Source organism: Manihot esculenta, chromosome 6 (assembly GCF_001659605.2).
Source record: "Manihot esculenta cultivar AM560-2 chromosome 6, M.esculenta_v8, whole genome shotgun sequence".
In the NCBI taxonomy this organism is placed as follows: domain Eukaryota; kingdom Viridiplantae; phylum Streptophyta; class Magnoliopsida; order Malpighiales; family Euphorbiaceae; genus Manihot; species Manihot esculenta.
Window position 1 is genome coordinate 3,764,522 of NC_035166.2, and position 21,775 is coordinate 3,786,296.

The window sequence follows — 21,775 nt, forward strand, 5'->3', positions numbered from 1 at the left end:
TGTCAAATCAAGTTTTAGGAGATTGTTTTAGGCTATATAATGTCTTTTTTAATGTGTCTTCTCATCAGCAAACCCTAGATGAATCTTTATAAACACCTCTTCCTCTAGTCTCCATAACACCTCTTCCTCTAATCTCCATAATATTTTTTTTAGGAGATAGAAAAATGATAATTGGGTTTATAATTTTAGATAAATTATATATTTTTTAGTCATTTAAATAAGTCAGATTAGAAAATCAAATACTTAATCCATATATTGTTGTTATTATTATTAAATTTACTCTAAATATTAGTATAATTAAAAAAATTAGTAAATTAATATTATATTCGAGAGTTAAATAAATAATTAAAAAAATATTTTAAAAAAATATTTTATTATTTTTAATATTTTCAAATCGAATTATATTAAATATTATTTTAAATTATTTTTTAATATTTCATAACTAATTTATTTAATAAAGTTATTTTCTTAACGATAATTTTAAAAATAATGGTAAATAATAAGCATATTAGATAAATTTAAGAAAAATCAGTTGATAATAATTATAATTAAAATAAAATTAAAATAAATTATTATTATTATAAAACTATTGATAAAAATTAAATAATAATAATAATAATTTTTAAATATATTTAATGTAAATGTTCAAGTATATAAGTATGTAATGATAAAATGCATTTGATCGGATATTATTTTTTTAATATTTTTATAATTAATTTTAAATTTTACTGATACGGCATATCACTACTGTAACGTGACAATTTCATTAGTTTTTTAACGGTACAAAGTAACACTAGGATATAATTAGAGCAACTTTAAAAAATTAAGTTTTAATTGAAAAAAAGTACAAAATATAATTGTAACAAAACAGAATCAAAAGTATTTTTTTGACCATTATCTTAAAAATATATATGTTCAACAAAAGGCAATCTGCATATCTTATCAACTCTAAAATGGGTAAAAGATTAATATACATCTTGTCAAACAAAGAAAATAAATATTAAAATCCCCCAAATATACTATTTACAATCAGGGGTATAAAACTATAGTAACAAGACAAGAATCTACCATAAGAATGACAATACAGAAAAGATTAAAGGGTATTGTAGAAAGATAATATTTTGTTGTTGTATTTCATGATAAAGATTACAACCTATTTATATATAAAAGACGGTATCTAACATGAAGGAAAATCAAGTTTATGATTATACAATCCCTAAGATTAAGCAACTAACCAATCTATCAATATTTACTTTCTATATTAATATATTTACTTCCTATAATCTATAATGCTTCCCTTCAAGTTGGAGCATAAATATTAATCATGTCCAACTTGTTACATATATAATCAACTTGTCCCATACAATCTAGCAGACACCCAATTTGTGAACCCAACTTTTTCCAATAATTGATGTACCCACAAAACTTCACAAACGATTTTTGCCATGACTCGACATTCAGGTTCAGCACTAGAACGGGAGACCACATTTTCTCAGCTTGGTAAAACGCCTTATACACATCATAAATACTAGAAATATTCTCTTTGACAGAATATAGAAATTCCAAATACTCCATTAATTCTTTAACAAATTCAGAATGATTAATAAGACTAATCACCTTACTGTGAATAAAATTTCGAATCCGTGAACAATACTCGATGACTCGTGAACAGTACCCGATGAATAATTCCCGTGAACAATAACTGATGAACAGAGCCCTAAGTCTCCAAATGTTACCCTTTATGAGTAACCCAAATGTAACCCAAATGAACAGAGCCCTAGATCTCCAAATGTTACCTTTTATGAGTAACCCAAATGAACAGATCCTAAATTTCCAAATGTTACCTTTTATGGGTAACCCAAATGAACAGAGCTCTAAGTCTCCAAAAGTTACTCTTTATGGGTAACCCAAATGAATAATATCAACAAAACCTCCACCCAACACCCAAACGAACCGCTAATATGACAAGGGAGCTGTAAAGCGACATTGGCATCATCTTTAGGTGAACAGTGAGAGACAAATATTATCATAGATGGATAATACAAATGAACAAGAGTCCTGAGTCTCCAAAAATTTAAGACTTGACGAGAGAGAAAAATAAATCTATACGAACCTGGCTTGATACCATGTAGAAAGATAATATTTTGTTGTTGTATTTCATGATAAAGATTACATCCTATTTATATATAAAAGACGATATCAAAAAAAAAAAAGAAAATCAAATTTATGATTATACAATCCCTAAGATTAAGTAACTAACCAATCTATCAATATTTACTTCCTATATTAATATATTTACTTCCTATAATCTATAACAGGAATGAAACTAACCAACTTGCTTCTAGAATTAGCTTTGCACTATAAATCACAGCCATCTTTTCACTGGTCAAATTCTGATTTCCGATGACTTAAACTTCCATATATCTCAGAAAATTTCTTAAGGCAATTACTTCGAATCTTGTAATGTCCTTGCGTATCTCGGCTAATTGCAGCACCAGAGAATTTTGATGTATCTATTGCCCATGTTGGTCTCACATATTCAACTGTACTAGATCTACTTGCATTTGCATACAAGTAATTCAATAGCACATCCTCACAGTTAAAATGTATGTCCACCATTTCCCTCCCTACCTTAGCTTCCTCACCCCAATACATCTCAAAAGCTAACTTACTGTCTAAGAATGATGCCCCAGTAAGAATCATGTTATAACCTTTATGTTTTCGGGCATATTTCTCACCTCTGTATTTCAATGGAGTTCCACTAATGAGTCGGGGATAGTACCCGACAATCCGGTCTGGATGTTGGCGCCATACATTGAATCCTCGTTCAATGTCATTACAAGTCATCAAAATGTCGTCATCCAGCTCAAGTACAGCACGAGTCTTTATCAAATCATCCTTTCTGAACCGATTGTTCAACGAATTCTTTTTTTCTACTCTGATCCTAACAGGCACCACAGAGTCCAGATCACTCAATTTGGGGGGTGTACCCTTATTCCAAACCACAACAATCTCTTTAACCGAAGAACACCTTGAGTAATGCTTAACATACATTTTCAAGTTCCAGAGGCGAGCATCATATGTCATTGTCAACAGAGTGAACTGAGAGTAGGAACCCTTTAATGGATAAGGTTCCTCAGCACCATTGCCTGCATAGATATATTTAATGCTTGTAAAAGTTAGTGCAATTCCAACAGTAAATATCGCAGCCAAAACCAATCTTCCAGCCCAAGTATTAAGCCTTATTTTTGTGCGGAGAGATGAAGCTGCTCTGTTCAAGCGACCACAAAACCTTCTTACCTTTGAAGAAAATGCATTTGACCTTTCCCAGACCAAGAGAGTATCACTCCTCTTCCCCAAGTAATAAGCACACCAGTTGAGCGGAATAATACATTTCACAGCTCCTAGCAGCAAACCCAAGACCACAACAATGGCAGCAACTGCTGCAAGTGAAGCACAGCCAATAAAAAATCGATGGACCAAGTCTCCAGACGGTACTCGGTCACCATCCATAACCCCAATCCATTTACCAGAACTTAATTGCTGCACATCAAGATGATGGTAACGAGCACCATTCCAAGCATTCCGTCCCTTTTTGGGCTCTTCAAAGTCCATGGAGACTTCAACTTCTTTATAATCATCCTTGGTAAGAACTTCCACCTTGAAGACTCGCACTCGGTGTCCATATGTTTCACCACAATCCTGACCAATACGATAAAGATTTCCCTTGTACAAAAATGGTCTGCCTCCATTTCTAGCTCCCAAGCTTCTGTCGATATTATAAATTGGATTCTTCTTGTGTGGTTTCCAAGGACCAAGTGGTGAATTGCTATGCCAGATTTCCAGCTGTCCATTTTTCTTTGTTCCAAAACCACTGTGGTCTGAACCGAAAAGCCAATATTCTCCATCATGCTTTATGATGAAGGAATCAACAAGTGGCTTTTTCATAAGGATTTTCTCCAGTGTCCATTGCAGTGGAAAATTAACTGCTCGATAAAGACGGAGCTCACCCTTTGAACTGCCCTCAGGCATCATGTATATCTGCGAAAACCATAAAAAAAAATGAGATGATGCAATCAAGATCTATGTTCTGATTGGGACATTACAACATTTAAGAAGCAAAATCTTATTGGCGATAGCTGTAAAATGTCTAGTCCAAAAGTCAATACGAATAGCATTGGCTAAACAATTGTCAGTAATATACTACAATAATCATCATCCATGCTAGAAACCAGATTAATCATAGTAATCCATCTTGAATTTCCCATGTTAATATCAATAGGTAATATTTACTCGGATCATCCAGGATAGAAAATGTTACAAACAGCCCAAGGGACCAACGTCGTGTGTGTAAATAAATGCAAAAAGAATTGTGATCTTACTTTGTCAAGATGGTTAAATACATAGGGATAAGAGAGATGCCACTCCTCATCCAAGGCAATGCCCAATTGCTGCCACGATGCTCCATTATCAGTACTTTTTGCAACTCCAATATCTCCTTGCATGGTTATTGAATTCTTAGTTTCATAAAATAGGTAAAGAGTATCTCCCTGGATCAAAGAATACAGAATTCAAGGATTAATTTCAAGGACAAAGGTAGGTTGCATAAATTTGACACTTCGAATTTCCAGAACAAACTACAATGTAAGCCTTCAATTTCATATGCAATGCATAGAGACCAGGTAGGCATCTACTGTGAGAGAGGGTGACGTAGAGAGAGTACCACACTGGTAGTTTATCTTGACCATGATGCAATAGCATAACGCGGCCCTAATTCATCAAAACATCACATACCACAACATGCTTACAAGTTGATATATGTATTGCAAAGCTTCCAAAGGCATCAAGTTAATAGATTCTCAAGTTAAATAGAATGCAAGATGTCTACTGTATGCTGTTGAGCTTCAATTATATCAACATAGAGATATGCATCTTAAAACCTGCTCAGTGAGTTTCAAAATTCTTATTCTAGAACTCATGCCACTGAAATCATTATTGTAACTGCTCTCTGATACACACACACACTATGGATATACCTTTCATATACCAAACAGACTCACATTTCTGTGAAAATATATTGGTAAGTTATTGCAATTCACAACATAAAAATATTTTTTCTCCTAAAAGGAAATTTATAGAGCAATGTCTTCCATATGCAAAACCAGCCTTATTAATTTATCAAAAATTTCCCAATGGCTCATAAAATATTCTTTGAATAGGAAAATGAACAGAAAATTTCTCCAATTACCTTATTAATTTTCTTCTTGTCCTTTCTTACAAATGATTAACCTCACAGTTCTTGTTTGTCAATTTAATTGGGACATTAGTGATAGAACATGACAATCTATATATTCCAAACAGAACCTTACTTGCTGCCTTGAGCTACTTGCCTCCCATTCAAAAGTTACTTGAAATTTCCATAAGAGGACAAAAAGTATATCAAAATCACAAGTTTGCCATTTATGAATAGCTACATTCATTCAGAAATCAACATACTTTGCAAAATTCCCAGAAAGGAGGAAACTTCCTTGAAGAAAAATGCATCCTACAAACTCAATTCATTTTGTTGATAACTGATGCCTGCCTTGTTCTATTATTACTCTCAATGATTAAAAAGAAAAAAAAAATCCCATGATTAGAGAACCTCTGGCATACATCTTCTGCTTGACTTTTCTATCATATTAACCTTTATAATTGAATATATTTATTCATAAACAACTGGCATTAAAATATTATATTAGTAATAGCTGATGCAACAACTTGCACCTCAATTAAGGTCACATAAGAAACAAAAGAGAAAAAGACATTGATGCTTATATACAAATCACAAAATAACTAACTGAAGTCCTTCAGTTAGTACCATTACTTGGCAGTTGAACAAAAACAATCATTGATGAAGGTGATTACAGGCATGATACTAACTTAACAAGATGCAATACATGAACATGTCAACAGTTCACACAGTTCAATACATATGAAATCTGAACAAAGTACAGAATACATATATAATTTTTTTTATGTATTAAATAAATAATTACCTGAACATAGAGAAAAGGATCAGCAACAAAATTACTGGCAAAACCAGAATCTGAGACCGAGGCACAGGTGATAACTGGGTTAGCCACTGGCCAGGCTGCACTTTCATTTTTCCAAAAATTCATCTGTTTTGAAAATTCAACAAACGTTCAAAACGCAATAAAATCAGCAAACAACAATTGCCCACAGTTTTTTTCCCCATCCAAGAAACCCACAAACATCAAAGTTTCAATTCTAAAAAACAACCGAAATCAACGAATCAATGTAATTTTGTGTATATGCAGAAAGGACAGAGAAACAGAGAGAAAATCTCGAAAAAAGAATAAAGTAAAATAAAACAAACTACAAACAAAAAAAAAAAAGGAGAAAAAAAAATCAAAGTCCAAGAAAGCTAAAAAGTTGCTGCTTCGAACAGCTATCAGATTGAAAACCACAATAATTAATCATTGATACCCACATAACAAAAAGAAAAAAAATGTAAACCCAATCAATCAAAAACCCCAACAACCAAATATGCGAGGGATAGTCACGATGTTCCAACACATTATGAGTAAAAATAAATAAAACAAAATTTAACCAGCAAACAAGTGAGTGCGTGTGTGAAAACATAAACATCAGCCAAACACAGATGGAGACTTACGGTTTCAATTGGCTTCAAAGAGAAGGGAGAGTCACCATAGAAAAGACCAATTGACCATGAACCCTCATTGTCCTCTTGACAACCAACCGAGTTCAATCCAACAACCCCACCAGCACCCACATAAGGCTTATTAAACATAAGCCACCCATACACCATACCAATCGATCCATACAAAACCAAGCCGCACAAAAAGAACACCAACCCAGACGACAGAAATCTGTGATGAAGCAAGTGCTGTTGATACTCCCATCTCCACCTAAACAAGCTCTTCAAATTTACGTCCCAGCAGGAGCCCCCCACAGTTGGACTATTGGTTCCCCCAGCACCAGAACCTACACGTCCTGCTCCAACAGCTCCAGGAACCACCATAATTTCCAACGATTACACACTCAAACCTTAAAAAGATAGAATTTTTCTGTTGGGTCCTAACATTTGCTGCCCTTTATGGGAATTTAGAAGACTTTGACCACCTTATCTTTAACTTTCGTGGTCTGGGTTTTGCAGAAGGTTCTCATTTTGTACAGATTTTCTCACACTAGAATCTAGAGAAAGAAAATTGGCAGCGGTGGAGAGGCTATTGTGAAATTTTGCAACAAGCAGGGTTACCTGGGGTAGTGTATCTAGGAAATTAATATATACTTTGTTATACTTCATGCTTGTGGAATTTCTTTTCGGGTTTGTGACGCGTGGACCTCACTAGGGGAATTTGAAAGCCAAGCGAGTAGTGATTTGACGGCCTCTGTACGCGGATAAGGGAATCAGAACGGCGAACGAGAGCGCGTACACGTGGAGTTCCGTGTGGGCCTTACTTTTTCAACGTTTTCCTTTTTTGGAAACATTTTTGAATCTGTTTAAGTAAAATATTTAATTCTAATTAAATCTATTAATTAGAATTTATTGAAAATTTATTTAAAGTTAATATATTTAGTTATTTAATTATAAAATAATTATTAACGAATTACAATTTCATCAACAATTTTTATATTTATTGAATAAGATTTCTGGATTTTTATAGACTCATAATTAAAAATAGTGAAGCTTAATTTCGCGTATTCTAATCCTTCAATTTATTTTTTAAATATATTTCTTTCAATAGATAAATTATTATTTAAAATTTACATTATTAATGCGTTTGCTTACTTAAAATAGTATATTTAAAATAATTTATATTTTAAATTTTAAATGATAAAACTATATATTTTTAATTTGTTATAATTATAATTAATAGATTTAAATCGAATTTTAAAAAATTGATGATAAATTATAATATAATTCATAAAATTTTATATTATCAATAAAATATATAATTATTTAATTTAAATTAAATATATTATATATTTATTATATATAATATTAAATATATTATAAATATTTATTATGAATAAATTTATATTATATAAAATATCACATATAAATAATATATATTAAAATATTTTATTAAATATTTATACTCAATATTATAAAATATGGATATAATTTTTGTATTTGAAAATTTTTATTTTTTATTAATATTTTAAATTGTAAAATTTTTTTATATTTTAAATTTTTATTAATAATATATGATATTATATAAAAGTGAAAATAAGAAGTAAATAATAAAATTACTAAAAAATTGATATTTTTATAATAAAATTATATATTTAAGAATTATTTTATTAGTCAAATAAAATTTTAGAAATTATATTATAATTTATTATTAATTTTTTAAAATTTAATTTAATATCTTTTGTTATAATTTTACTACAAAGGTTTAATTTTACCGTATAAAATTTAAAATGTAAATTATTATAAATGTTTAAAAATTTTTTATTTAATAATTCATTAAAAATTGAAATTTTTTATAATGAATTTTTTAATAATTCAAATCAAAAATATTAAAAGAAAAATATAATTATTAACTCCTTAATAACAATAAAATAAAGGATAAAGTAGTAATTTACCAACCATTCAAAAAAAAAGTAGTAATTACCAATAATTAAATAATTTCTTTTAATTTAACTTTTAAATGACTTGTTTTTGAAAGTGATCAAATCTAATTGGTCGTAGAAGATCCTACTGGGCTGCAGTATTAATATGTTTTGTTTATTAATACTTTAATGTAAAAACATAAATTAGAAAAACAATTTAATAATTCATCAAATATATAAAATATTTTATATTTTAAATTTAAAACAATTTAGTATAATAAGTGCAATTTTATTTTAGTATAAAAATAAACAAATATAAACTAATGAAATAAATGTAAATACCTCTTATGAGCTCTCACCTCCCCTACGTGACGAATATAGTGGTGCTTTTAAAAATTATTAAAATTAAAATATTTAAATAAAATTATTAAATTTCAAAAATTTTTAAGAAAATTTACATTTTAGTCCCTAAATATTACTATTATTAATAAATCAGTCCCTATATTTTCAGAAATCTATTAAAACGTCCTTAATTTTTTTTTTCGTCAATGAAATAGTACTTCTCATCTTTTTTGTTAAAAATAGATAAAGGATGAGAAAAAATTTTTAAAATCTAATTTTGCCCTCAAATAAAATCCCTTATTTAATCATTAAATATTACTATTATTAATAAGTCAGTCCCTATATTTTGAAAGATCTATTAAAATGTTCTTATCATTTTTTTCTGTCAACGAAATAGTCTCTCCTCCTCCTCATATCTATTAAAATGTTTTTATCTTTTTTCAAAGAAAAATAAGAAGAGGAAGAATCAATGATGAAGAAGAAAAAAGAGAAGGAGGAAGAGGAAAGAAGGGAGGTAATTTGGTTTTTTGTTATATTTTTAACGGCAGAAATAGACGGAAGGATTATTTTGTTGATAAAGAGAAAAAATAAAATATTTTAATAGATTTCTGAAAATGTAGTCATTGACTTATTAATAATAACAATATTTATGGATTAAATTATAAATCTCTCAATTTTTAATATCAATTACATTTTAGAAATAAAATGATAATAAGTAAGAAAATCATAAAATGTATTTCATCTTTATAAAATGAATATTTAAAAAAATTAATTTAATTTGATTACTTATGGATTAAACATGAGTTGAAGTCTTGTTATTATAAAAAAATAAAAAAAAAATATTCATAGAGTCCAACCGCTTTATTTAAGCTGATTGATTTCAAATTTGAAATTCACGTGCCCTAATTCTTATTTATAGCAAATAAGATAGTATTTCTTTCGAACTTTCACCTTTTCCCGAGCAAAGAAAAATAATAAAGTTTTTAAAAATTATAATAAATATGTCTAAACAAATGTGTGCGGTCTTGAATTTTATTTTTATAATTTTTAATTTTTATTTTAATAATAAAATTAAAACGTTTGAATAAAATTTTTAAATTTTAAAATACGTATTTAATTTTTTAATATAAATTATATTTTAAAAATAAAATGAAAATAAGTAAGAAAACCAATTAAAAGTATTTAATCTTTATAAAACAAATTAGACTTAAAAAATTAATTTAAATTTTAAAATACGTTAAAGTCTCGTTATTAATAGGGTGAGCAGTATTCGGTTCAAACCGAAAAAATCGACCGAATCGAATCGATTTGAAAATTTAGTTCGATTTTTTATATATTTTAGTTCGGTTTGATTTTTAATTTCAGAAATTTTAGTTATTTCAGTTCGGTTCGGTTTTGATTAGAAAAAAACCGAAAAAACCGAACCGAACCGATTAGTGATAATAATATATTTTTTTCAATCATATAGAGAAATTGAATCATATTAAGATTAAAATATTTTAATTAAATTTTAAAATATTAAAAATAAAGTGTAAAAAATAAAAAAATTATTAAAAATCGAAACCGATCAAATCGAACCGAATCGAACCGAATCAGACCGGTTCGGTTCGATTCGGTTTCTGACCAAAATCGGTTCGGTTGAGTTTTCATAAATATTAAAATTTTGATTTTCAGTTTATTCGGTTCAGTTCGATTTTAAACCGAACCGACCGAATGCTCACCCCTAGTTATTAATGAAAAATAAAAAAATTATTCATGGAGTCGCACTACTTTATTTAGTCGGTTGACTTCAAATTCAAAATTTACGTGCTCTAATTTAATGGTTCTGTAAATCTTATTTATAGAAAATAAAAGCAGTACCTCTCACCTGAACTATCATCTCCCCTAAGCAACGAAAATAGTGGTATTTTCAAGAATTACTAAAATTAAAACGTTTGAGTAAAATTATTAAATTTCAAAACACATAAATATTTAATTTTTTAATATTTATTATCTTTTAAAAATAAAATGGTAATGAATAAGAAAATCATAAAAAGTATTTAATTTTTATAAAATAAATTAAAATTAAAAAATTATAATTAAAAATTAATTTAATTCAATTACTAATAAATTAAATATTAGTTGAAGTCTTATTATTAAAAAATATAAATAAAAAATATTCTTAAAATCTAACTGCTTTATTTAGTCAGGTTGACTTTGAATTTAAAATTTACATACTCTAATTTAATGATCTCTTACTATTGGTCCCATTTATAGTAAATAAAAACTGCATCTCTCCGAGACTCTCATCTCTCTCTAAACGAAAACGAGGGTATTTTCGAGAATCTTTCAAAGGGCGATTCCTTTTCAAAATCCAACCAAACTATATAAATGCACAAATTCAAAAATCATTTCAAAAGTTCCGCTTCTCTCCCTCTATTTTTTTTTTCGCTTCTTTTCTCTGTGTTTCTCTAGTTCTTTCTTCCTCAGATGAATTGCCTTCAATATCTCCCAAGGTTCTTCTCATAACCTCTAAATCTCTTTCCTTTCTTTCTTTCTTTGATTGATTTTATTCACAAGATCTGATTCATTGTGTGTATATATATCTATGTATTGGACTTGTAGATCCTCTGTGTTGCCTTTGCAAGGCTTCAAATGCCACCAGAGAAAGCCTGCTTCTTCAATTTCGGTTAATATGATGGTGGTTCGTACTCTAATTGATATGCAGTTTCTTTGTGTATAAATGCAATTGCATTTGGCTTTATGTAAAGTTTTCTAAATTGCTTGATTTGATGCAGGGGATGATCAATTCTAGTGATCTACATCGAACCATGGCTGTAAAGGTAGCTTAAGAATCTGCAGATTCGATATTGATCTTACTGGGTCTTTGCTTTTTCATTGTCGAAAAAATAGATTTTCCACTACTGAGACTGTAATTTTTCTTTATGTTTCAGGAAATATTATCCAAACCTTTCCTTTTGCTTTTTGAATAGGACAAGATATTATATTTTGTGGTCTATCTGTCTACTTTATCGTGCTCTCTTAATCGCCCATCATAATTAACCCATTCCATTATTTATTCCAAAATCTTTAACATTTCAGGCAATTGAAACGTTAATTCTGCAAGGCTGATATCCAAAACTTTAGAAGGGAAAAAAAAATCTATCTTGGTGTTTGTTTTAATAAAAAAGAAAGACTGAATGCATAATTTGCCAAAAGTCACTTTACCTTCTCAATTTTATCTTATCCAATTTACTCCTTCAATTTTCAAACTCTGGCAACCAGAGGTCATGTCACATAGATTAAATTATTTCATAATTGAATGTTGAAGGGTTATTAGCACTTATTCTGATGTCACAATTTAAAAGTTAAAGATCTAAATAGGTAAAAAGTAAAGTTGAGGAAGTAGGAGGACTTTTTGTAAAAAGGTGGAGGGGGCATTTGGCCAATAAGAAATGATAATGAACATTACTGCATACTATTGCAGCTTCTGTAGTAATGGCAATCCTACAGAATCATATAATAGTGTTTTGGTCGGTAACTTAGGGTGTTTATGGGATTGAAGGAAATTTGTTTCAATATGTTATTGATCTTTCTGTTTTATTCAGTTTGAATCTTTTTTTGATACAAGATTATTTGATTTTGTTGCTTTGTAGGCGATTTCTGGTTCTGCATCTAGTGCTGACACAGATGGTGCAGATGTGAAGGAGGACAAGGAAAAGTCTGATATATACAGTCATAATATGACAGAAGCTATGGGTGCTGGTAAGTCAGAAATGCTGTGGTCCTATTTTAAGCATGAGGAATCAGTGTATCAGGCAAGTTTTTATTTCAAGGGCTTGAATCTGAGGTTTTTAAATGGTTACTGTTGTCTTATCTTCACTCTAATAAAAGAAATCTAATTACGATGATGGGGTGATTGTGTTCTGGCCTTCATGGTTTTTTATGGTCAACAGATTGATTAACTTGATAAGCATGCTTTTGAAGACTTAACCTTATTCGTAATTTATTATATTTATTATTTCATTTTATCTGTGGGTACTGCTAATCATTTTTTCTCTTGCGCTCTAGTACAGTTTTGATCTATAGGCATGATCTAGGAATGAACTACAACTTCATTTGTCCAGATTTGATTGTAGGATCATGCATACAGGTGATTCTCTTTTTTTAGCTAAATTGTAAACAAACATTTTATTGCTAGTAAATTATTGCCAATTGTAGCTATCTTTATTTCTTATTTTTATTTTCAAATTGCTAGATTCCTGAAGATGTTGACAGTCTTCGAAAAATAGGAGTGAAAACCATATTCTGCTTGCAACAGGATCCAGACTTGGAGTATCCTAATAACTCCCTTTAGTTTCCATTAGTTTATGATTTGATCTTTAAAAAATAATAATAAAAAAAAGCTATAGTTTTTATTGCTCGTATTCCTTTATAATGTGTCCTTTGATTGATACATAACTGTTAAGCATTCGAGATCCAAGAAGTTTTAGGATATGAAAAACACTGTAATTCCTTTCCTTTACTACTAGTTTAAAGATATTTCGGAGTAGATATCAATGTCATTCGTGAATATGCCAAGAAATGTGGTGATATTCAACATCTACGTGCGGAAATAAGGTGAGTCATAACTCATAGTATAGCAATGGCTTTTATTCCTACTGTGAAATTCTATTTTCACTCTTCAGCAATAATTTAACAAAACAAAAGAATAAGTAAAGGAAAAGCTGGTAACTACTAAATGGTTAACTGCTTAGTATAGTTCAACTTTTTACACTAAAAAAATTTGCAGATGATAGACAAAGTTGTTTTTATCAATTTCTTATTCAATCCTTTCACACATTTTGAGATTCCAGTTCCCAATTTCAATTATTATCCACTTTTTTGACTTTATCTATAGTTTTTGTTGATTTTCATTTCAAGTAGTGTTCCCTTATCATAGTGAGACTGTGAGAGTATACTATTTTTCTTTTGTTTCTGTTGAACTTTTACTCAGTTCATTTAATACAGTGGTAATGAGCATAGTTGATGCAATATTAGAAGAAGACTCCACTTAGGAATTATATTCATTATAAGAAGTTTAGATTTATTTTGTTTAGGAATTCTATTTGATTTGGGAGCATTTATAGAGTTCTATTAGGTTTAGTATTTCTGTAATTTAGGAATTTTGTTGATTTGCATTCCTAATTAGTATTTTGATTAGGATATTCTTGTTTAAGGATTCCTAAGCCTAATATTAGTAGGACTAGTTATTTTACTACATATACCCATGTCTTCTAGGTATTTATTAGCCTATTTTTGATGACAGGTATTCGGTAATTAAGCATAAGAAAATGAATTAGTTTATCTAAGAGTTTGTTTCATTCTTTCTCATCCTTTTAGGTTTTTCTCTACTGGTTCTAGTTCTACATCAACAATTATGATGTGTGCATGGATATCATATATCTGTATAGTGCAATTTTTTGCATGATACAACACCTAATATTTGACATAACAGGGACTTTGATGCATTTGATTTACGGATACAGTTTCCGACGGTGGTCCGTAAATTATATAGAGCCATAAACCGAAATGGAGGCGTGACATATATACATTGCACTGCTGGGCTAGGAAGAGCTCCTGCTGTTGCAGTATGCATTCCAATCCTATTTCTGAAATATGTTCTTTTTTGTTCCATCTAACTTTTCTTTTTAGCCAACATCTTATTCTTTGATGTTATTCGTTCCTTTTTTTTTGCCCTCTTTTTGATCTCTAATATCTATTATGCATTAAGAAGTCAAAGAAATCTTGTCTTTTCTGCTTGTTCCTACTGAAAATTTTTCTCATGATGTTCTCATTTTGGAGAGCAATAGAGTTCTAAGCAAGTTGTTTCATTTTTCCTTGCTCGTAATATTCCTCAATATAATACTTTGCACTCCAGATTTCTTACTTATTATTGTCATTTCCTAACCTATAATAAGAAAGTATACTGGGAAACTGATTACTAAAAGTCAGTGTCCAAGTTTGTAGGTAGAAGTTTCTGCAGAAAGTCATGAAGCATTAGTGAAAATAGTTTAAGATCAGCATGATAAACTACAATAAACTTTATCCTAATCTTGTTGTGAAAATGTGCCTAATTTGGCATTTGTTGGTAGGAGATTATGTCATCCACTATAAGTTTTTCATGATAATAGGAAATTTATCCCTTGAAATTTGTGGAGCAAGTACACATGGTTAGAGTTCCTTGGACGCCGCACATACACTAGAGATTCATTCTCGCATGAAAATATGTAAGTTTCTGTAAAATGGTGAAAATTGAGCTTCCAGATCCATTCAATGGCGTGAGTTTACATGCAGGAAAATGTTTAGAAAAGAAATTATGAGAACTTGTTGGGGGAGTTTCTGCAATTAACAACCAATAGTAAACCATGAACATGTTATACATCACTACATCAGCCAACTGATCTACTGCATAATGAAACTTTGGAAATGGGATAAATGGAAGAACAGGGAAATGAGTATGTATGAAAATAAGAAGTGAAAATGAATCTGACTATTGATGTTGATGGCTTTGGTATATACTTGCTTTATTATGAGGATTATTTTAGACTATCCATTACCTGCCTATATGGTTGAACTTTCACATGTTTGGCTTTTTCATGATGATAACTATTTTTTTTTTTTTTACCAAATGATGACAACTCATTAGGCTCCCCTTAATAGTGAGTTTTCCTTTGTTATGAATCACAGCTGGCATACATGTTTTGGGTTCAGGGCTACAAACTCAATGAAGCTCATGATTTACTTCTGGTAACTTTTAATTGCTTCCCTTTAACCTTGGAAGCATAAATGAATACTATATGCATTGACATGGCTTCTATATCACAAAAGGTCCCTGCATGTTATGTTCTAAAATAAATGTTACTCTGAAAAAGATGAATTTACTGTAACAACTTAAAGAAGTTTTGTGGGTCCAGTGCAAGAAGTTGTAAATTCAGTACATAAGTAGTTTTGATCGTATATCTGAATGCGCATACAAGGTAAATTATAGTGGAACAGTCTCAAATCTTATTGATCCCAAATTTGGCCCAACTTTGTTGATGGACAGTTTATGCAATGTTTAAATCCCTTCTACTTTACTAGTTTATAAATTGAGATATTACTATAACATTTTGCCCATGTTATGAATTTGGAGTTATATTGTAGACTATTGCTGGATTGCATTTTCATGTGTGCAAAAGACATGGCACATGATGGAGACCATTACTTGTACTTCAATGTTCAATGCCAAATCTTCTATTTGCAATTTGATATTTTAGGAGTTAATTGGAAAGAAAGAGGAAAGAGGAGCTATTCAATTCATGAAAAATAGGGCTAGAGCTGGAATTGGAATTGGAGATTCTGATTTCTAACATTAGTTTAGCACAAAATAAAGTGAAATGAGAATGCATTTCCCCTGTTATAAATTTGGACGTGTATTGTAGACTAGTGCTGGATTGCATTTCATATGTGCAAAAGACGTGGCACATGATGGAGACCATTACTTGTATTGCCATATCTAGTGCCAAATCATCTATTTGTAATTTGGTATTTTTAGAGTTAAGAGAAAGACAGAGGACAAAGGAGCCATTCAATTCATGAAAAATGGGCTAGAGTTGGAATTGGAATGGGTGATTCTGATTTCTACCATTAGTTTAGCACAAAATAAATTGAAATGAGAATGCAATTCCTGCAACTCCTCCAAATGGTGAATCGCTCATTTTCTGTTCCTCGCGAGGATATGTCCAAATTTTAAAATACATATACAGATAAAATAATTAACATGGAAGAATTTAGGAAGTCAAAAACTGAGAAAACAATGTTTGGTTATTGATATCGTGCTACACATAGTTATTAAAATTTTGTGGATAAAATATAAATAAAAGTGCTAAATTTTTAATCAATTAAATCAAACAAGCTTTTAGTTGATTGAGAAAGAGGATTACATTACATATTACATAGTAGCTCGCTGATTATCATCTTCAAGGTTGCTCATTATTTCTTTTCCTTGCAGAGTAAGCGCCCGTGCTTCCCTAAGATGGATGCTATAAAAAGTGCCACTGCTGATATAGTGAGTTGTTTCATCTTTTCATATTATTATAAGAATGGATCTTCTTTCCACATATTTGGAATTCATTTTTCCACTTGTTTTGGATGGTCTCAATCTGCTATTATTTTTTTTTCGGGCACAAAATAAACCATTATGCATTCCATATAGCTGTGTGATTGTTTTCCACCATGCAGTTTCTGCAATCTGCATATATTGTATTGAGAAGTCTAATCATCATTTTACCATGTGTGTCATTTTCAAAATTTAGTGCTAAATTTCATAATCTGTAATTCTGTGGATGGATTTTATACTTTTATCCATTTTGTTTGGCCATTTAACTTTCAAGACTCTGAGGTGGGCAGGTCTTTCTACACGATACAACAGTCAAACAATTGTGTTTTGCATTTCTGAATGCTCTGATTCTTAATTTAATTGTCAATTTTATCAGGTGTATGAAAGCACTTAACAAAAATGTTTAGCAGAAGATAATGTTGCCTGTTGCTTAAGCAAGTTCCTTTTGGAAAAAAAATTTTCTTGGGACAAATGGATATTCCTTCATATAGAAAATTGAAACACTGTTCGTTTACTTACTTTTTTTTGAAATTCTCTTTTTTTTTTAAAAAAAAAAAAAATGCCTTACATTTTAGAAGTATTTCAGTAAATAATTCTTTAGGGTAACTCTACTTTTTTCCTCCCAGAGTAGTATTTCTGTTGTTTTCTGTTTGTCCATTTTATTATTTTCTAGTAGTTCACTTGTGTGGAGTTCATATAAAAGTTTGTCAGGGTTTAATTATAAGAAATAAGAAACAACAGAAAAATAAAAATTGGTGGAGTTGTGGAGGCCCATGTGGCATTTGCCACCCTTAATTTCACTAATTAATCAATTGTATTAGTGCCTACATAAATAAATAACTAAAATTGCTATACTTCCTAAGCATTGCAAGCTTAATGATGTAAGACTTTCTGTCTTGAAATTTTTCCGCCTTACGAACTACTTTGTTGCATTTCTTTTATTCGAAAGCTTACAGGTCTTAGGAAGAGGCTTGTTACTCTGACATGGAAAGATGACAACTGCTCAACAGTGGAAATTTCTGGACTTGATATTGGATGGGGCCAGGTAATATTGCTGCATGAACTCACCCTTTGGATGCTTTAACATAGCCATTCAGAACAGTGTTGTGATTGCTACTGATAAAATAACGAATCACCTCTTCATGAATCATATGAATGCACCTGCTGTCCTATAGTTACATGTCTGTTGTGTGTGCACGTGCATGCGCACGTGAACGCTTTCTTTTGTGATCTCTATGCTTGTTTATATACATGTCCAATTTGATAACTTAGAAACATGATAAAAGGTGAATGCTACTTTAAAACAAATCCTGCATGCTTCTCAAATGCTTCTTGTAAGAAAACCTGGGATTCTCCATGTTCAAGCAAGTGGTAAAGTTGCTCTAGTTCAAAGGTGAAAAGAAAATGATTGCTTCCTGTCTAACTAGTTGGAAAGATAATTTATGAATAAGTGATGGAGAAGATGTCTTGAGCATTTTCTTGGCTGTGCCTGCGCAATGAGAACTTGCATGTGGGCATGAAACGAATGCTGAGGTTCACTTTCATTTGATAAAAAAGCAGTTAAGCACACATTAGTTTTTTTACATTTATATATCACAGCTGTTAGTTGATTGTATAAATCATGTACGTGATTTTCATAAATCAAGAAAATTTTTTCCCAAGCCAACCCCAGGGCTGATGGACATTTTATTTTGAAGGATGGCACCTGAAATTATGTTAAACCTGGCTTATTGGATTTGTCATGTATAAGTAATTTCCTGCTTCCTCCTTGCTTATTGAACCCTGTCGCTAAGGATTTAACACTCAGAAGGATAGTTCTAGTATTGTTTCCATCCAATATTAACTTAGAAATAAGTTCTAAAAACATTAACCCCAATCTTTGAGGACAATTGACAAGAAGTTGAATTTGAAGGCAATGGATACAAAATATTACATTCAATATTTCTGCCTTGTAAAGTACTTAAATATTTGACATCTCATGTCAAGGTGTCCACTAGGACTGGCCATGGTCCAGTTTTAGGCTGGAACCAGCGCTTTGTATAAGTAATTTCCTGCTTCCTCCTTGCTTATTGAACCCTGTCGCTAAGGATTTAAGACTCAGTAGGATAGTTCTAGTATTGTTACCATCCAATATTAACTTAGAAATAAGTTCTAATAACCATTAAGCTCAATCTTTGAGGACAATTGACAAGAAGTTGAATTTGAAGGCAATGGCTACAAAATATTACATTCAATATTTCTGCCTTGTAAAGTACTTAACTATTTGACATCTTCAGGTCAAGGTGTCCACTAGGACTGGCCATGGTCCAGTTCTAGGCTGGAACCAGCGCCTCCAGTTTCAGGGTTAGGGGGACTAGAATAGGACCAATGGGTTTCCCTTGGTTCCAGTCTGCTTCGGTTTTGATCAAATCTAACCGTCAAAATATTTTTTTAAGGAAAATTATTTTTTATTTTGAAAGGGAGATGTTCAGTTTTGGCCCGCAATCAGACAGGCTGATTCCAGTCTGGTTCGGTCCAATTGGAGTTTGATCAGTTTCAGTTGGCTGGGTCTGGTGTCAGCTGCACAAGCTATTGGTACTTCTTTGCTATCTTTTCATTCTCTGGAAGTTGAAGAAGACTGTTGCGAGATGCTTAGTTTGGCCTATATGAGCTGAGAAGTAACAGACTCCTATTTAATTCATTCAAGTTAGCTTCACGGCTAAATTCCTCTTTTTTAATGTGCAAGGATTTAGCTGTTGGTTTGGACCTGCATTTAGTCGTCCTGAATAAAATAGTGGAAAACAAGTGAAGTAATGTTTTAAGCATTGTCTAGTATATTACACAAGTTTTGTTTTTGGTTTACTGGTTAATATTTGTGGATAATCAGATCATGCTTCCTTTCTTTTTTTGCCAGAGAATAACTTTAAATTTTAATGAGGAAAAGGGTTTGTGGATTCTGGAAAGGGAATTGTTGGTGAGTTCCTTTTTTCCCTTTATTCATTTCCTTTTAAACTGGTATACTGCATCTGAAAGGTGCAAATTCTTAAGTGTGAACTGTCATTACATTTGATTATTTTCTCTTGTATTCTTTGGTTGTACTTTGCCTTTATTGTTTCAAACCCGCTGCTCTAAAGAACGGTTCTGTATTCTTTCTAGTTTTAACTTTTGTATTCTTTCTAGTCTAAGTTTTCCATGTTTAGGTTTGGTTTACATTAGGCATTATTATTATCGACATGTTAAGAAGTACTCTGAAAGACTATTTTTAATTGTGCATTGCTACAAAACAAGCTCGTTGCACAAATGATTGGATCCATTTTCTAATATCATACCGACTTGTTTAATTATGCTACATTTTTCTAGATCTAGAAACATAGAGCTAACTTCTCGAAGAAGTAAGCAACCTAATACTAGGATTCATTTTGGAGTCTCAAGATGCCGTTTCTGTTGGATGCTGACCAGCTGTAGAATTGGATATTCAAATAACATAGGCAGTTTAAGTTGAATATTTTGTCTTGTGGTTCAACAGGAAGGACGCTACGAGTACAAATACATTATAGATGGTGAATGGACACTTAACCAAGATGAGCCGATTTCTGCTCCCAACAAAGATGGGCACGTCAACAATTATATTCAAGTAAAATTCAACTCCCTATACTTTGTCCAAGTTACTGCTGATATGATTATTTTTCTTTAATAGTTTCAATAGAAACTGGGTTTGTGTTGTTCTTATGTGAGGATATTGGTGCCTGCTTATTCTTTCTGGATTCTTTCTTTTCCCTTTTGTCATTATTATAGGATCCATTTGGTTTACAAAATTCAATTCGCTAATAAATGGCTAAATGTTCAATTTCACTCGGCTCAAGTTAACTAATTTTCTATTTTTGTCCAAAAAGTTTCAATTTAAGCACAATTTTAGCTCAAAATAACTTTTGAACTAAAATTTGTCAACTTTTTATTTAGATAAAAAATCATGAAGCTCAATTTCATGATTTTTGGACTCAATTTTTTGATATCTCGAGTTAGATCATAAACCAAGAAGGTTAATTTATATTTTAAAAAAAAAAAAAAATGACCAACTTATGCTTAAATGGAAGCTTTTGAGCTAATTTGGATAAAAAAAGTTGAATGGACTAAATCAAACTTCCCCAACAAGTACTGGAGTGAAATTGAGCATTAATTCACCAAATTGGGCAGTTTGCCACTTTGAAACATCAACTTCGCATAGTTTTAAAGTTTTGAAATTTGGGACTCCCTACATGCTGGAATCTTTCCCACCTTTAGCAACATGGATTTTAGCAAGCGTTCTCAGACGCCAAAAAGTCCTTTTGATTAATGAAGCAGCCCAAGTTGATTGCCTCTTTATCTGTTACATTCTCAGGCATAAGCATTATACAACTAAATTGTTTCTGTGCTCTCTTCTACTGTTCAACCAGGTTCTTGCTGACAATACTGACAGCATCAACGCAGAAATTCGCAAGAGGTTGACTGGTGATGATCCAGAACTAACACCCGATGAACGGTTGAAAATACGACAATTTCTGGAAACTTTTCCTGATGATGATGGTGAGGAGTAAATTGAAGACAAGGTACACAAATCTGCATATAAAGATTTAATGAAATGTTATTTCCATAAGTGCATGTATGATGCACTATTTATTTTAAAATTTTTTTCAAGTGTAATAAATATCAATTTCGTAATTTATAGGGCTTCATTTGATTTACAAAATGGGAATAAAATAGCTTTATTAAATT

The 21,775-nt window shown here is 30.8% G+C and overlaps 2 protein-coding genes across 6 annotated transcripts; one reads left to right on the top strand and one right to left on the bottom strand.

Moving 5' to 3' along the window:
- Positions 1-2,129: 2,129 nt before the first annotated feature.
- LOC110617529 (glucosamine inositolphosphorylceramide transferase 1) lies at positions 2,130-7,315 on the bottom strand. 2 transcript variants are annotated; one of them, XM_021760380.2, is made up of 4 exons: positions 6,677-7,314; positions 6,039-6,161; positions 4,383-4,550; positions 2,130-4,041 (listed from the first exon to the last, which is right to left on the bottom strand). In XM_021760380.2, the coding sequence occupies exons 1-4, from the start codon at positions 7,043-7,045 to the stop codon at positions 2,380-2,382; spliced, it is 2,322 nt and encodes a 773-aa protein (XP_021616072.1). In that variant the 5' UTR covers positions 7,046-7,314; the 3' UTR covers positions 2,130-2,379. The 2 variants fall into 2 exon arrangements, with proteins under 2 accessions (XP_021616072.1, XP_043813541.1); XM_043957606.1 differs by lacking the exon at positions 6,039-6,161 and having other exon boundaries at positions 6,677-7,315.
- A 3,909-nt stretch (positions 7,316-11,224) lies between these two features.
- On the top strand, positions 11,225-21,775 carry LOC110617096 (phosphoglucan phosphatase DSP4, amyloplastic). Of its 4 annotated transcripts, none has more exons than XR_006350953.1 (14): positions 11,225-11,420; positions 11,530-11,608; positions 11,703-11,747; positions 12,561-12,669; positions 12,981-13,057; positions 13,163-13,239; positions 13,444-13,524; positions 14,402-14,534; positions 15,634-15,693; positions 16,937-16,993; positions 17,994-18,089; positions 19,770-19,833; positions 19,938-19,997; positions 20,550-20,596. XR_006350953.1 is itself a non-coding variant. In XM_021759703.2 (14 exons), exons 1-14 carry the CDS (start codon positions 11,395-11,397, stop codon positions 21,595-21,597), a joined length of 1,149 nt encoding a protein of 382 aa, XP_021615395.1. In that variant the 5' UTR covers positions 11,235-11,394; the 3' UTR covers positions 21,598-21,775. The 4 variants fall into 4 exon arrangements, 3 of the variants coding, with proteins under 3 accessions (XP_043813231.1, XP_021615395.1, XP_043813232.1); XM_021759703.2 differs by lacking the exon at positions 19,770-19,833 and adding an exon at positions 21,457-21,775 and having other exon boundaries at positions 11,235-11,420; positions 20,550-20,657; XM_043957296.1 differs by lacking the exons at positions 15,634-15,693; positions 19,770-19,833 and adding an exon at positions 21,457-21,775 and having other exon boundaries at positions 11,231-11,420; positions 20,550-20,657.

Bases quoted from the DNA above. Each gene is read 5' to 3' on its own strand.
- LOC110617529 (XM_021760380.2), bottom strand. From the start codon at position 7,045: ATGGTGGTTCCTGGAGCTGTTGGAGCAGGACGTGTAGGTTCTGGTGCT. The intron at 4,551-6,038 runs GTAATTATTTAT...TCTTTGATCCAG, and splicing joins ATCCTTTTCTCTATGTTCAG to GGAGATACTCTTTACCTATT. The intron at 4,042-4,382 runs GTAAGATCACAA...TGGTTTTCGCAG, and splicing joins TATTTAACCATCTTGACAAA to ATATACATGATGCCTGAGGG.
- LOC110617096 (XM_021759703.2), top strand. From the start codon at position 11,395: ATGAATTGCCTTCAATATCTCCCAAG. The intron at 13,058-13,162 runs GTGATTCTCTTT...TCAAATTGCTAG, and splicing joins TTGTAGGATCATGCATACAG to ATTCCTGAAGATGTTGACAG. The intron at 18,090-19,937 runs GTAATATTGCTG...TTTTTTTGCCAG, and splicing joins TTGATATTGGATGGGGCCAG to AGAATAACTTTAAATTTTAA.